Genomic DNA, 13,423 nt, shown 5'->3' on the forward strand with positions numbered 1-13,423 from the left:
AACACACATGGCATTCAAAACAAAACAGATGAACTGAAAGCACAAATAGAAATAAATACGTACAATTTGATAGCCATTACAGAGCCATAGCTACAAGATGACATAGATTGCGACCGGAACATTGATGGTTATGTGACATTTAGGAAGGACAAGAAGTTAGGAAAAGGTGGAGGGGTGGTTCTGTTAATTAATGATGGTATTAGCACATTAAGTTCAGGAAACCAGGGGCAGAATCTTCTGCCTGTCGGGTGGGCCGGTCAGGAGTGGGTGCAGGCGGGCGCGGAGCCGATCACCGCCTGCAATCAGCTACATACCACCAGTTTACATGGGCAGGCCAATTAAGGCCCACCCAGCGTGATGTACACCTGGTAGTGCTTAGTGCTACCTTTGCGGGCGAGGGGAGGAGGGAGAGTTGGGGCGTTTGCATGTGAAAGAGTGCAGAAACCTCCCTGAGGCACAGAGCTGCCTCAGGGAGATTAAGTTCAAATTGTAAGTTTAAAATAAAGACAGATTAAAATTATTTAGACATGTCTCCTCATGTGACAGTGTCACATGAGCTGGGACATGTTTATGAAATGTGTGAAAAATATTTATTAATTTAATAAAACCTTCATGAAACCTCATCCCGCCCGTGGATGAGGTTTCACGAAAAATGCGCAGGCCGCTCGGGCTCTTCGCTAGCCTGCCAACCTAAAGGCTGGACGGGCAGCCCTGTCAATTATTTCAATTACTCTCCTAATGGCCTTAACAGGCCTTTGACAGCCGCCTCCGGTGCATGCCCACCGAACGGAAGATCAGAATGATGTGCACCTGACTTAACCATGCATTATTTTATGTGTCGGCGTGCATCCCCTCCCCACCCCCCCCACCGCCAGCACGCCAAAGAGGATGTAGAATTGGTTTGGGTTGACATGAGGAATAATAAAGGCAAGAAGTCACTTGTGGAAGTGATATACAGGCCCCCTAATTGTAACTTCACAGTAGGACAAAGTATAAAAGAAGAGATAATGGGAGCTTTCCAGAAAGGTATAGCAATAATAATAGGGAATTTTAAAAATCAGTTGGTAAAGGTAACATAGATGAGGAGTTCATAGAATGTTTTCGGGATAGTTTCTTAGAACAGCACGTTCTGGAGCCAACCAGACAGCGGGCTATACTAGACCTGTTTTTGAACAATGAGATAGGATTAATTGATAATCTCATAGCGAAGGTACCCCGAGGTGTCAGTGATTATAATATGATTGAATTTTACATTCATTATGAGGTAGAAACGAGTACATCCAAGACTAGTGTTTTAAACTTAAATAACAGCAATTGTGAGGGCATGAAAACAGAGCTGGCTAAAGTGAACTGGCAAATGAGGTTAAGGGATATGCCAATAGAAGTTCAGTGGCAGACATTTAAAGGGACATTTCAGAATACACAGAATATATCCATTCCAATGAGAAAGAAAAATTCCAAGATGTGGGCCCACCATCAGTGGTTAACTAAAAAATTTAAAGACAGTATCAAACTTAAAGAAAAAGCATACAATTACACAAAGATGGGCAGGTCAGAAGATTGGAAAGAGTATAAAGAGCAACAAAGAATGAATAAAAGAAAATAAGAAGGAAAAATTAGAATATGAGAGAAAGCTAGCTAGTAATAAAAAGACAGATAGTGAGAGTTTCTATAAATATTTAAATAAGAAAGGAGTTAACAAAGTGAGTGTTGGTCCTACAGAGAGTGCACCTGGGGAATTGATAATGGAATACAAGGAGATGGCAGATGAATTGAACAGGTATTTTGCATCGGTCTTCACTATAGAGGACACAAGTAACTTACTGAAAATAGCTGTAAACCAGGAAATGGAAGGGAGGGAGGAATTTGGGAAAATTATAGTCACCAGGGATGTGGTATTAAGCAAATTGTTGGGGCTGCGGGCTGACGAATTCCCAGGTCCAGATGGACTTCACCCTAAGATCTTGAAAGAAGTGGCCAATGAGATATTTTTCCAAAATTCCCTAGATTTGGGGAAGGTTCCATTAGATTGGAAAATAGCAAAAATAACTCCTTTATTCCAAAAGGGATGGAGACAGAAAGCATGAAACTATAGGCCAGTTAGCCTAACATCTGTCACAGGGGAAATGTTAGAAGCTATTGTTAAAGATGTTATAAGAGGGCATTTAGAAAAATTCAAGGCAGTCAGGCAGAGTCAACATGGTTGTAAAAGGGAAATCATGTTTAACCAATCTATTGGTGTCCTTTGAAGGAGTCATATGTGCTGTGGATAAAGGGGAACCAGTGGATGTACTATACTTAGATTTCTAGAAAGCATTTGATAAAGTGTCACATCAAAGGTTATTGCAGAAAGTAAAAGCTCATGGTGACAGGGGTAACATATTGGCATGGAGAAAGAAGATTGGCTAGTTAACAGGAAGCAGGGAGTTGGCATAAGTGGGTCTTTTTCTAGTTGGCAGGTTGTGACGAGTGGTGTGTCACAAAGATCAGTGCTGGGGCCTCAACTTTTTACAATTCATATAAATGACTTGGATGAAGAGACCGAAGGAATGGTTGCTAAATTTGCTGATGACACAAAGATAGGTAGGAAAATAAATTGTGAAGAGGATGTAAGGAGGCTACAAAGTGACATCGATAGGTTAAGTGAGTGGGCAAAGTTCTGGCAAATAGGGTATAATGTGGGCAAATGTGAAATTGTTCATTTTGGCAAGAAAAATAAAAAGAAGCTTATCTAAATGCTGAGAGATTGCAGAGCTCAGATTCGGAGGGATCTGAGTGTCTTCATACATGAATCACAAAAAGTTAGTATGCCAGTAAAGCAGGTAATTTGGAAAGCTAATAGAATGTTATCATTTATTGTGAGGGGAATTGATTACATAGGCCAGAATTTTCACGTCGGCATGCGGGGGCGGACCAGGCACACTGAGGCGTAAAATGACATGCGGTGTCACCGCGCATCTTTCCAATCTTCTGTTCGGTGGACGTGCACTGGAGGCAGCTGCCCACCCGCCACATTGTCAAAAGCCTGTTAAGGCCATTAGGAAACTAATTTAGATAATTAACAGGGCTGTCTGTCCAACCTTACTGTTGGTGGGCAGGCGAAAAGCCCAAGCGTCTTCACATTTTTCAGGAAACCTTATCCATGGGTGGGATGAGGTTTCCTGAAGGTTTTATTAAATAAATTTTTTTTCACAATTCATGAGGGGCCATGTCTAAATAATTTTTATCTTTAATTATTTAAAAATTTCAATATGAACTTAATCTCCCTGAGGCAGCCCTGTGCGCAGGCTCTGACCCTCCCTCTTGCCCCTGCCCACACAGGTAGCGCTGAACGCTACCGACCGTGCATCATGCTGGGCGAGCTCTGCCCGCAATCGACTCTGTGCCCACCTGAGCCCGCTCCTGACCAGCCCGCCCGACAGACAGAAAATTCTACCCATAAGTAGGAAGGTTATGCTTCAGTTGTATTGGTGAGACCACATATGCAATATTGTGTACAGTACTGGTCTCCTTATTTAAAGAAAGATATAAATGTGTTAGAAGCAGTTCAGAGAAGGCTTACTGGACTATCACCAGGAATGGGAAGTTATCTTATGAGGAAAAGCTGGACAGATTAGGTTTGTATCCAGTGGAATTTATAAGATTGAAAGAGGCGACTTAATTGAAACCTTTAAGATCCTGAGGGGTCTTGACAGGGTGGATGTGGACAGGATGTTTCCTCTTGTGGGAGAATCTAGGACTAGGGGTCACTGTTTAAAAATAAGGGGTTGCTCATTTAAGGCCCGCCCAGTGTGAATCGTGGCTCCCGAGGACAGTGGGAGTGGGTGGGCGGCGACAGGACTGCAATGACCACCGGGTCCAATGGCGACCCCGCGGCCTGTTTAAAAAGCTCCTGCAGTCTTTCAAAGGCTGTGAATCATGGCTAATGGAAGGGCTCCCCAGAGCGCTGCTGGTGAGCAGGCCAGGCAGGAGGGTAGGGCAGGGGGGCACTGTGCCCCTCGTTTTCTGACGATTGCCTTGCTGCCCTCCTCGAGGAGGTGGCAGCATGACGGGAGGTGCTGGTTCCCCAGGACGGGAGGAGGAGGCCCCAACACATGACCAAACATACCTGGGAGGAGGTGGCAGAGATCGCCTTGGATTACCTCTTGGCCCTGCACCCCTTGTTCCTGCGCCTGCCCTCCCAAAGGTGGCTCCCCTGGAGGCTGAATGTGCACTCCTGGCCTCCTCCCCTTCTAGCCCTCCCTTCTTCCTCAGAGGATGTACCTCCAGTGGAGAGTTCAATTCCCATTCCCAGGCTAAGAGAAGGCTTCCTGAAACCTGCAGACCTAAAAAAGATTCTTCACTGTAGAGTGCTGACCTGAAGGTTGTGAGTCCAGACCAAGCAGATGGTATGCATTTTGAAGTATGGCAGATCACACAGGCAAGTATCAGTAACTTTGAAAAATCAATCACGACCCCACTGAACCCTATTATCCTGCCCGTGGATGAGGTTTATACAAAAGTGTACAACCTGCCTGGCCATTGTGCCCTTGCACCGACCTGAAGATCGCACGGGTGCCAAAAAATCGGCATCAATTGGTGCCTCAAGGGCTTAAGTAGCCCGTTAATTAATGGCAGGCGTGCATCAGAGATCATCACGCGCCCGCCCAACAAAATATCGTGGTGACGTCAGGATGCTCGCCTGAAGTCACCTAGCGTCATTTTATGCGTCGGTGTGTGGGTCCAGCCCCCGCACGCCAACAGGAAAATTCTGCCTGATGTTTCTTAATTACTAGCTTTTTATATAATTATAAAATTTTCTCTGTTTTGACAACTAAAGTCCATTACCACTGCTACATATGTGTGATATACATGGAATGCTCTTAGGAAATAAATTTCCACTTCAATTATCTAAATTCTTTTAAAATTCATTTTTCATTTGAACTGGCTATATGCACACTATTACGAAGCAAAATAAAACCAAACTCAAAAATAAATTGTCTTTCGATAGTGTGTGGCCCTGGACCAGGCCCTTCCCAACCTGAACTGCCACTCGATGGCGTGGCATGAGTAAAAGTGAGTGAGAGAGAGTATGAGCGAGTGTGAGTGAGTGAGAGAGTGTATGAACCCTGAGACTGGGAGTGAACCAGATACACACATGCACAGGCTGCTTGTTGCAGGGACATACACACACACACGCAAAAACAAAACTATTCACACACCAAGCCGAGAGAGGAGGAAAACCCAGGCTGAAAAGCACCCACTCCTGATCCCCACTTTTGTATGAATTCTGCCAAGGCCTGCTCGGATTGTGCACCGTCAGGGGCAAACACAAGGTTGGTGTTAGTTAAACCCAACTCCTTAGCTTTGCTCCAGTCATCTCCCTGAACCTGGTTACCAAGGGAGGGATTTTCTGCACCCACCCGCCACTGGGATCTTCCGGTCCCATGGACTTCTGGCTGGGGCGCCGCCTCATTCGCAGCACTGCGATAGGGCTGGAAAGTCCCAGCCCAGGACTTGCGGGCTAGTCTGCCCCTCTCTAGTCTGCTTCTTAAACAAAAAGGCAAAAAAAGTTTTATTAGTTAGCTCTGCTGCATGGCACTTTTTAATGGTCATTTTTATTAATTATTCATTTTTAAATTATTAATTTATTGCTTTGACGTGATTTTTTTTGCTCACCAAATTGTTTATTTTTTCTTCATACCTTAGGTTTTTTGTGAAATTCATGTTTTATTTTGTGCCAAACTGGATCTCAGGCATCTGTGCTGGGTTTCTTGCTTAAGGGGAATGAAAGGCTCACAAGAAGTCAGATGGTTTTTTGAAAGGCTGGAAAAGGGGGTTAGTTTTACTCCAATAGAAATGGGAAGTGTTGGAACTGCTCAGCATGTCTGATGGCATCTGTGCAGAGAGAAACAGAGGTCAGTGACTCTTCATCAGATCATGGACCTGAAGTGTTGAATCTGCTTCTCTCTCCTCGGATGCTGCCTGGCCTGCTGAGTATTTGCAGCATTTTCTGTTTATATTTGAAATTTGCAGCATCTGCATACTTTGCTCTCCTACTATATATCCCATGCTGAGCATTTGTAAGTGTGGTTAGTTTCAATTTATCATAAGAAATCATTTATCACTCAATGTAAAGCATATTTTTTCCCTTAAAGCATACTTGTGTGGATAGTGTTACGGACAGGAAGGGGTTTAATTTAGAACAGCCCTGATTTCTCCACTCACTACCCATCAGTAAACAGAAAAGTGTTTTTGGTTTTTGATTCTCCCCTTTATAAGTGGTGGCTTATTTTCCCCAACCCTTCAGTTTTGGAGTGATATAATCCTCTATTAATAAACCCACAGCAAACTTGAGGTAAAGTAAAATAAGAGGGATAGTTTATTTTACACACACACACAAAACATTGGAAGGGGTTTTGCAACATCCACCCCTTTCTTACATTCATACAATAAAAGGGAGAAAGGGAAAGAAAGAGGTTCAGGGCAAAGACCATGATAAAAATAAATAAGAATTATTGTTTCGCGTGAGTCCAGAGTCCAGTAAGTCACTGTCCAAGGAAGGTTCTTTCAGTTAGCTTTGTCTGGCGGGAAGCCCTGGTCTTTTCCTGGGAACTCGGTTGAAAGCTGAGGCAGGTGAAGATGCACAAAGTATTCTTGTATTCTGAGAATTAGTTCACTTTGTAGGTGAAATACGGGGTTCTTTCTAGAGACCAGGCTTTGAGAGGGACAGAGGTCAGAGGCAGGCTGCTATAGTCTTGACTATAGTCTGGACTATGCAGTCTATAGTCTGGACTCCTGTTATCTCTCCCAAGGCTAAATAGTAATTGAATATGGAATTCGAAAGCTGTATAATTAAAGCAATTCAAACAGTTCAATCTCAATCATGTGACAGGGTGGTTTCGGATGGATTGAGCTAACTTGTTAAAACCCATTGTATTTTGACCAGGCAACTGTGGAACCATTAGCACAACATTAGAGATGAGGAGTCACAAATAGCTCTGCCTTTATCCAGAGCTGGCTGGTGCAGACGTCTCATCTACTAGTTCTTTGCGTTGGCTTGGCTGAAATGTTCATACAATGCAAGTCACATTCCAGGCGGTTGATGAATGATGAATTCACTTTTGTCCATTGAAACTGCTCAGAATTTACCAGCATGTGACTAGCTGCAGCCATTTTATCAACCCAGCAACTGTCTATTAAAAAAAAAGAATTTAAACAAGTGAATATGGAAGAGAAACAAATTTATTTTGGATTTTTTTTCCCTCATGCCTTCTCGGCCATGACAATAGAAATAACATATTATTGCAAGTGAATTGGTTGGTGCGAATTGGTTTTGCCATTTTTAAACTTTGAAGTGAAACCAGGAGTCATGCACCAGTGCAAAATGTCACAGTTAGTTCAAGATATTCTCATTTGTATATGGGATTTATGTTTGCAGTGCTTGTGAGATTTGTTGTGGAGTATCTAAAAGACACTCGACACAGAGCTAGCTGTAGGTAAATTCAAGCAGTAGTTTTTTATTCACACATTGGAAATGCTCTTTCAGAATGCTCTAAAAGACTATTTGAAATTACCCAGTTTCTGTTGGTTATATATGTCATATTTAGAATAACTCCTCATTAATTTACAATGTTCTTGTATGTCTAATTGTTACACCCTTAATTACAAAAGCATTTACCACATAAACACGGAATGACCTGTTCATCACTTCCACAGTTCCGGAGGAATTTGTAAAACAGTCAAGGAATGACCTGACCTTTAGCACAAACGATGTTCACAGTTCATTCCAAAACAAAACCTTTGCTTATCTATTCTGATATTTTGCTGCTGTGCCTAGTCATCTGCATATCTTGACCCTGAGGTCAAGCTATCAGTTTATTCCAGTGTAACTCATAGACCATTCATCAATTTATTTTATCCTGACCCAAAGGTCACATTCCTTTAGCTTTATCATGGACTGGCCCATAGGCTAGTCATTAACTTCTGGGCCTGGCCAAAATGTCATATTTGTTCTAGTTTTTTTTTAACTGCAAGCGCTTTTTAAAATGTATATCCTCAACTTGGCCAAGCCTGGGTAATCCCATGACACATCTCTTCATGTTCAAGTCGTTTGGATGTTGCTGTCTGGCTATTACATAGGGCCAGGCTCAAAGAAGCAGTGCAGGTTGTGTAATATGGATGACCAAGTTGTTTGTAATTGCCTGACAAAGCCGTAGTTGTAAATTGTATCATACTAAAACCTGAACTTTTGATGGGCTTTATAAATAGAGGACAAAAACAAAAACAGAATTACCTGGAAAAACTCAGCAGGTCTGGCAGCATCGGCGGAGAAGAAAAGAGTTGACGTTTCGAGTCCTCATGACCCTTCGAGTTCTGTCGAAGGGTCATGAGGACTCGAAACGTCAACTCTTTTCTTCTCCGCCGATGCTGCCAGACCTGCTGAGTTTTTCCAGGTAATTCTGTTTTTGTTTTTGTTTTGGATTTCCAGCATCCGCAGTTTTTTTGTTTTTATAAATAGAGGAATAGATTACAGAAGTCAAGAAGTTTTGCTAAACCTATTTAAAACAGTTCGACCCCACAGTGACAATGGTTCCCAATTCTAGCACCCGAAGGATGTGAGGGGTTGGGGGGTAAATTAACGTGGGGAGGGTGAGGAAGGTGGGGAGGCAGGTGAAAATAAAGGCCCTGGACACAGGAGAAGCACCAGGGCCCATGATTTCACTCCCTGGTCCTGCTCACAATGACCAACTGAAGCCAGTTAAGATCCTTCACCGTTAACTATGCACCCTCTTTTTTGTGTCATCTGACAATTGCGATATTGAGTCCCTTAACCATGAAGCACAATGGATCCAACCCTGACCGGATGGTACAACTAGTTACATCCATCTAGTCCCAGAAACGCCCATTGACCGTCACTGTTTTGTGTTATTAGTCAACTTCTAATTTTTTGTGCCTTAATTTTAGCATTCTTTCCTGCGCAACTTAATTATGCAGTATAGGGTTCCATAATATGGAGGAATTTTATTTTTTAAACAAAAATATAAAATAATATTGAGAATTAAGTGTGGTAAACTCTTACGCTTTTATTTTTGTACCTTATATAAAACACATCATGCCGCGTTTATTATATTGGAGGGGTTTGTAACTATTGTCAGGAAACAGCCAGTGTACTGGAAGAATATAGAATAAAATGTCTGTCTAAAACCTTTGCTATTATCTTTTCGAAGCTTCCATAAAAATTAAATAATAAAAGAGTTAACTAGTTAAAGCTTGAAAGATTATTAAAAATATGTTACATGTAGGGAAAATTCACAAGTAGCAGCATGTTCTTCTTGCCATTCTGTATATTACTAAAGAACAGCACATTCACTACTTAATGTAACAGAGTTTGCAAACAAACAGCAGTAACGTTCTTGTGTTAGAGATGAATTGTTAATGCTGCTACTCATGGGCCAGAACTTTACAGCCCTGTCGCAGCAGGGACGTAAAATGTGGCGAGCCATTCTAAACTCCATCGACTTCGGCGGGAAGGTAAAACTCCACTGCCATGAAATTCCGCCCAAGATGTATCTTTTGCACACTCATATTCTCTTTCTCTTCCTTTTAGGATAATCGATTCCCCAAAGGAACATGGTTGAGCTCAGCGACTTCTATTCAATCTGTCCTCTGCTTACCAATGGTCACCGCCAGTAACGACTTGATAGGTGTTTTGGAGTTGCGTCGACAACGTGGCAGAAATCCTTTTGACAGTGAGCAACAGCAGGTGAGTTTCTACTCTTCCTGTTGAGCAGAAGTCTCGTTAACCCAGAGACTTGAACATAAGGCAAAGATGCAGCTATTAACTAATATTTCTATGACAGTCAACAGCCCTAAAATATTTAGGCATGGCCAGTCCAGAAAATCAGCATGATTCCAAACTTTGGTGATTTATTATACTACCTGTAAACTACTGATTACGAACTTAAAATTATTGCCATGTCTGTGAGATAAAATTTCAAGTAATATGGAGTTCCACCAATGACTGAGTGGCTCAGTATGCTAATGAGCCATGTGTACTAGGAAGCTGACAGGTTTACACTGGCCTGAATCTTGCGTTCCAAGGTCGGTCACGCACGTAAAATTGCGCAAAAAGACACCGGGCATGCATCCTGACATTGTGCATGTGTGCAATATTGAGGTCAGCAGGTGGGCATGAGAGTTGCAGCAGCGTCCACCAACAATTATAGGTCCAATTAAGGTCATTAAAAAGCCTGCGATTTTACGTTGCCCATGCAATGATTTTTTGCTCAACGCACAGGCAAAATGGGTGGGCGCAATTCATGCTTTAATTCGTTTTCTCATCCATGGGCAGGATAAAAGGCCCCTAGAGCAGCTGCACTTTCTCTGTCATTGTCAGTTCTTTGCTGTGTGAGTATAGAGTTGTCCCAGAGTTTCTTGGCATCTCGTTTGATTGTCAAGCCTGCCTTTCAACACCTCAGGTCCTCATCTTCCCTGGAAGGTTCCCCCGAGTATTGCAGCACAGTGCTCCTTCATTTTCAAGGCACTGGTCCTCTGCATCCCATCTAATGGGGGTAGTGTATTCTGCTGGTGGAACCTCCTCTGAAGAGGAAGAGAAGGGCAGGAGGGAGAGGAGGCCAGGTGGGCGCAGGCATTGTCCCAGGGACAGACCTTTAAGAGGAGAGGCAGTGGGTGCAGGGTCTGCAGAGAGGCCAAGGTGGGAGGGCACACCAAAGTCGCCGCGACCCAGTGTCTAGAGGATTTAGACAGTGCTGCAACAACTTCCAGGTGTCCGAGGTCCAGTGCCGCTGGAGATTCTGCCTGTCCAGGGACACAGTGACAGCAATATGCCACATGATAGGTCCGGAAATCGCCTCCAACTGTGTGGGTGGACACCTCATGCCAGTGGCTTTGAAGATCATAGTGGCCCTCAACTTTTATGCCTCCAGTTCTTTTCAGGGCTCAATGGGAGATCTGTGAGGCATTTCTCAATCAGCAGCACATAGTTGCAACAAGCTCATGACTGATGCTATCTTTAGACACCTCCGCATGTCCATCCATTTCAGACGGATGAGGCGGGCCAGGCAGAGAGAGCACGAGGCTCCATTGCGATGGCTGGGTTCCCCTACATCCAGGGTGTAATATATGTCACTCACGTGGCCATCAAGGCGCCAGCAGGTGAGCCTGGAGCTTTTGTAAATAGAAAGGGGATCCACTCAATGAATGTTCAGATTATCGGTGACCACAGGACACAGATTCTCCAAGTTTGTAGCCATTACCCTGGGAGCTCACACAATGCTTACATCTTGTGGCACTCACAGGTACCCAGGCTGTTTGTGGCTTGTGCACGACTGGATGGATAGCTCCTGGGTGACAAGAGCTATCCCTTGAAGAGGTGGCTGATGACCCCACTCCGTTACCCAAGAACTGAGGCCAAGGAGAGGTAAACAGGAGTCATGCCTCCACAAGGGAAGTGGTGAAGATGCTCTTCAGATGCCTGGGCTAGTCAGGGGGGGAGCATGGCAATATCCTCCAATGCGTGACCCCCCCATTGTTGTCGCATACTGTAACGTGCACAACCTGGCTCTGGCAAGGGGAGACCCATTGGAGGCTGAAGAAAGTGAGGCAGCTCCATAGGCCATGGGGGATGACTCAAGTGATGCCTCAAAGGAAGAGCCTGGGGACCTCGAGGCAGAGGACTGGAACCTTCATGGAGGCAGGGACATCAGGGATGCTTCCAGTGAACTTTTTGTTAGGCATCCAAGGCGCACTGATGCCTCGTCAAGCCAATGGCACTGTCTCCTTTGCTAACAATTGATAAATGAGAACCCAACCCAGCATGCCAACACCACATAATGCCATATGTTTATCAGCCTGTGCTGCATCTGGCACCCATTCATACCATCCAGCCAATTCAGCAAATAAATGTTTATGTTACTTCACATGAACAAACAAAGAACAAAGTGTCCGTTCCTAACCCAAGCATCAAAATAATTAACGCAAAAAATATCACCTGTGACATGCCCCTGTTGTTCTCAAGGTGCCTTCAACTTAAGTCTGCGGGTGCTGCGTCCCTCACTTGCTCCTCACTGTCAGTGGTGTTGGAGGCAGTCTGCTGACTCTGCAGTCCTGATGGTCCTGATGACCTTGGCAGTTGCCCTGTAGCTACCTAGCCTGAGCAGTCTCTGCCTGGGAGGGTGCATCCAGCCCCATGGCTGGGCACTCCTGGGTCGTTGCGGCATCATCAGATGTAGTGGCCACTGGCAGAGGAGTGGAGGAGCTAGAGCCCTCGTCCAGAATGCCCTGAAAGAAGCCCACAGAGATGACGGGCAGCTCGTCTGCCCGTGTGAGGTGTGTTTGCACCTCCCTGCTCACCATTGATGAACAGAGACCTAGCAGGGAGACTAGGTGCCTCATCCATCTCCCACGCTGGCAGTGTTCTCCTGAGGTCACTCCCTGTGTGAGGTCTTGCAGGTCCAAGTGCAACCTCAGGAACCCCTGAGTCTGCTCCTGAATCTACCTCTCCACAAGAGCCGCCACTCTCACAATGGAGGAGGCTATGCACTCGGTCTTAAGGGTCAAAGCAGAACCCCTGCTCTGCATGGACTCCTCCATGACGGAAACCATGGCATGCAGACTCTCATGCATCTCCGCCAGTTCTCCCCACGTATCCCAATGGACATCCAGGATCTGCCTCCTGATGGATGACTTCAGAGGCTCATCATCTGTCTCGAATGCAGCATGGACCCGGTCTCCAGCTGTGCTCCCACTGTTGGCTCCCTAGGATCTCTCTGCTTCTGCCAGCTCCTCATGCGAGTGTGAAGTGCCCTCACCACTGTGCATTGCTTATGGAGCCGAATAACTAATACCCACCAACGTGTGAGTATCTGCGCTGGTGCCCCTGGTTCAGAGAGACAGTGTGACGCTGGTGCAGGTGTGATGTCTTCCTCTGAGCTCAATATGGGATCCTCGGAGTCGCTGGCAACTCCTGCGCACCTGCGGGAGGAAGGCATAAGTTCAGTACACTCAATCATCAAAGTCACTATGCATACTAAGCGGACTGAGGAGACAGTGAAGACCTGCTACATGGTGTCAACTGTATTGGAGCTTCAATAGAAAGATGTAACTAGTGAAGTGCCACAAGGATCAGTCCTAGGGCCTCAATTATTTACTATCTATATTAATGACTTGGAGAAGGGAGCAGAGTGTAATGCATCCAAATTTGCTGACAATACAAAAATAGGTGGGAGGGCATGTTGTGATGAGGACATGAGAAATCTGCAAGGGGATATAGAGAGGGTGAGTGAGTGGGCAAAAACTTGGCAGATGGAGTTTAATGTAGGAAAGTGTGAGGTCATGCACTTTGGTCGGAAGAATCAAAAGGCGGACTATTATTTAAATGGAGAGAGACTCCAAACAAGTGCAACACAGAGGGACCTGGGTG

At 44.7% G+C, this 13,423-nt stretch overlaps 1 protein-coding gene across 1 annotated transcript in view; it reads left to right on the forward strand.

Annotated features, from left to right (window-relative positions):
* Positions 1 to 13,423, forward strand: part of pde10a (phosphodiesterase 10A) — a 414,859-nt gene that overhangs the window by 137,365 nt on the left and 264,071 nt on the right. Inside the window, exon 7 of the mRNA XM_041207024.1 lies at positions 9,590 to 9,745. Within this exon, the coding sequence (XP_041062958.1) occupies positions 9,590 to 9,745 (156 nt within the window). The remainder of the gene's footprint in view (positions 1 to 9,589; positions 9,746 to 13,423) is intronic.

This window comes from Carcharodon carcharias, chromosome 2 (genome assembly GCF_017639515.1).
Source record: "Carcharodon carcharias isolate sCarCar2 chromosome 2, sCarCar2.pri, whole genome shotgun sequence".
NCBI lineage: Eukaryota > Metazoa > Chordata > Chondrichthyes > Lamniformes > Lamnidae > Carcharodon > Carcharodon carcharias.